Genomic DNA, 3,211 nt, shown 5'->3' on the forward strand with positions numbered 1-3,211 from the left:
CCACCCATCACATCTCCAGAAGCTGGTGTGTGGTAATGCAGAAGCAATGCACAGTCTAGTTTCAGATCTAGCACTCTGATGGCTGAACAGACAGAAATATCCCCTAGCAAGGTTAAGTAGGACCACAATCTGTATGAGCTCTCTGAAAATTTCAGGTTTTGTCCATTAGTGAAGTTCCTGGTCCATCATTTGGGAGTCTGTGACATTAAGGCTGTACGTAGCATCCAATCCACAAGCACCCATCAGAGCACTACAGCTACCAAGTATAAACTGATTATCCTGCTGGTCAGAAAAGGATCAATGCAATGATGAATTAAACACTGCACATACTTTTCCTTTTTCATTCCTGTTTTGGCTTTGGCCAATAATGGATCCAAGATCCAACAGATTAATGACATGGTTGATGAAACCAAACCCTGCATTCCTATGCACTGTGTGATAGATTTAAGACATGGCACAAAAGAGTCAATAGCACCCCTGAACAGTAAACAAATACTGCTGTAAAATGCTGATGTAAGTACCAGAATTCAGCTGCTTTTCATTTGTTGAAAAAAAATACTGAAAACATCCTGACAAGATATCCTGGTTCTGTTGAAACACTAACAGCTGCAGTAGGTCCTGCTTAGTAGTTTCATTCTGTTTTCTTACTCCAGTGCTCCTGTCAAACATTCCCTTCATCGATGCTCTGCAACTGAAGTCTTTGGCTAGCATGGGGCCTGATACCACGCCGTGTGTTCATACTGCTTCCTGGCAGAGTCCGCACAGGCAACAGAGCTCCTGGTAAAGCATTTTCCCCAAACAAGCTGATTTTCACATCAGCTTCAATAGCTCTTGCTAAACTGGATGCATAACTGTCTAAAGATTTATGGACTTCAGCTTTTACATGAAGAACAGAATTCTTTGCAGCTTCTGAAAAAAAAAATCAGAAAATTAGAAAATTAACAGTTGATCAGCACACCCATGCAAATGCTGAAGATGAATATTGATGCTCTTGTAAAGGTATGATCATGCCCTCTGTAAAATAACTATGCTACAGAGTGCATTTACCAATGATACCCAGGGTTCCTAAAACATTCTTTGAACACAAAGCTTCAGAGTGATCTCGACAGGTCAAACAGAGAAAGATTACCTCCAATTCAAGTGAAAAAAAATAAGATCTGATGAAGCAAAGTGCTTATACATGTTTAACTGAATTAAGTGTATGTTGGAATGATTTTCTGACTCTGAACCTATGCACAAAGGATTTTATTGGTCTGAATTTGTACCCAACTGAAGCCAACAGCCTGGTTTCTGCTTACTACCTAGAGTCCTCTGATGAAACAAAGTGCTTATACATTGTTTAACTGAATTAAGTGTATGTTGGAATGATTTTCTGACTCTGAACCTATGCACAAAGGATTTTATTGGTCTGAATTTGTACCCAACTGAAGCCAACAGCCTGGTTTCTGCTTACTACCTAGAGTCCAGGATTAGAGACAACGGGAATTGTCTGGCATCAGGCAAGAATTCATGCAGAAGACAGGAACAGAACCCTCTACGCCAGGAGAGGTTGAAGAGTGCAGTTGCAATCAGTAGTATACTTATTCCTAACCTTTTATTACCTTGGATACACCTGCTCTTCAGTGTTGATGTAGTTGCTTTTGTAGCATCTATAGACCTCTACTCACCAACAAGTTGGGCAACACAGGTGTTCATCCTAAATGTAATCTTTCAATGTGGCTGCTGAAATAATTTAAAATCTCAGATATCCCAAAAACCCTGAGACATACCAGAGAGAATCACTAAACCTGTGGGGAACTTTTGCACTAAGACGTTTCACTGACCTGCACCAAAAATTAGATGCCTGCCCCTATGTAATCACTCAGATAATGGAAAACGTATGATAATGTATTTGTCCAAGGAAATAATCAGCTCATGCTGGGAAGAGAGCAAAAGTAAATTTTGCCAAGACATTTGAAGAGAAAATTCCACAGAGGGAGTCTTCTCGTCATTTCAGAATCATAAAAATCAGTCAGGTTTTATTATTACTCGATTCTTAAAGGGATTCTGCTAATTTTTGTACTGTCCACAATCATTTACTGTTTAGTAAATTCAGTTGTTATTATCAAGTCTTCCAGTCCATATTATTGTAACTATCAGCTTAAACTTTGCTATATTTTACAGACGACCACAGCAACGCTTTGCTAGTACAGGATCAGCAAGTGAGTTGACGGGAAAAAAAAAAGTGCATGTGGTTCATCTATTTTCACCCATATCTGCTGAGAAACATACTCAGTAAAGTAAGTGAAATGAAAGTTAAGTAAACCAAAAAAAGTTAATTCAAACCATTAAAGTCTGTAAATGAAAGAATTTCAAGACTGTGAACAACAAAGCTGAGAGGAGGTAGGAAACAAGAAACACTGGGATAATGGAATCGAAGTACAAAGGCAAGAAAATGTATTCCTTGAGAAACAGAGAATAGACTGCAACAGCCACCAGATGAGGGGAGTTGCAGAGAGGATACTGCTGTGCAACTAAGTTATGTACATGCAGGGAATTCCTGCTTCTGACTCTTGTCCTTGTCTGTTGCTACTTGAGAACTGGAAGAAAGACCTGATCTTACTTGCTCTTGTACCTGCAAGAATAGCCAGGTCTGTCATGGTAAAGAGTGGTCAGACATGTGTTAAGGCACATTCTGAAGGTCCTGGGAGGCTTCCTTGACAGGCAATATAGTTGGTACTAAGCATTTCCATACTTACCCCTAAACCCACCTTTAATTTGCTCTACTTCATCTTCAAATGTCACTGAACTCCTTCTTCGAGGAGGACAGATGCAGTGTGGGGCCTGAGGGCCATCTGAGCTATAATCTTCAAGAAGCATTACATCTGTTCCTGAAACAAAACAAGAGTTCTCAAGCAAAACAGAGTAACACTGGGATACATTTAAGTGGTAGCAAAAACTTTTCAGTCTATAGCGGTTACTTCAAAATACATCTAAACCAAGCATTTGTGAGTAAATTTCAGGTTGAATTAAATATTGCACAGAAAAAGAATGATGTCAGAGCTTTCACTGAAATAATTTGGAAGTCTTCCATCATTAGCCATCTAAAACTCCAACCAGTTCCAAAACGCTCAGCTGCAGAGCTTATAATGTCAATAGGACAGCAGACAAAGATGAAACCTTATCTTCAGTAAATAAAGGGTGAAGTTGAGGGCAACTTCCCCCATTTCCT

At 39.5% G+C, this 3,211-nt stretch overlaps 1 protein-coding gene across 1 annotated transcript in view; it reads right to left on the bottom strand.

The window, feature by feature from the left end:
- Positions 1 to 661: 661 nt before the first annotated feature.
- The window catches only part of GPR161 (G protein-coupled receptor 161), an 8,262-nt gene continuing 5,712 nt past the window's right edge, over positions 662 to 3,211 (bottom strand). The window contains exons 4-5 of the mRNA XM_010074789.1: positions 2,751 to 2,870; positions 662 to 909 (exon numbers count right to left, since the gene is read on the bottom strand). Of these exons, the coding sequence (XP_010073091.1) occupies positions 662 to 909; positions 2,751 to 2,870 (368 nt within the window). The remainder of the gene's footprint in view (positions 910 to 2,750; positions 2,871 to 3,211) is intronic.

Source organism: Pterocles gutturalis, unplaced genomic scaffold (genome assembly GCF_000699245.1).
Source record: "Pterocles gutturalis isolate BGI_N339 unplaced genomic scaffold, ASM69924v1 scaffold42507, whole genome shotgun sequence".
Classification (NCBI taxonomy): Eukaryota; Metazoa; Chordata; class Aves; order Pterocliformes; family Pteroclidae; genus Pterocles; species Pterocles gutturalis.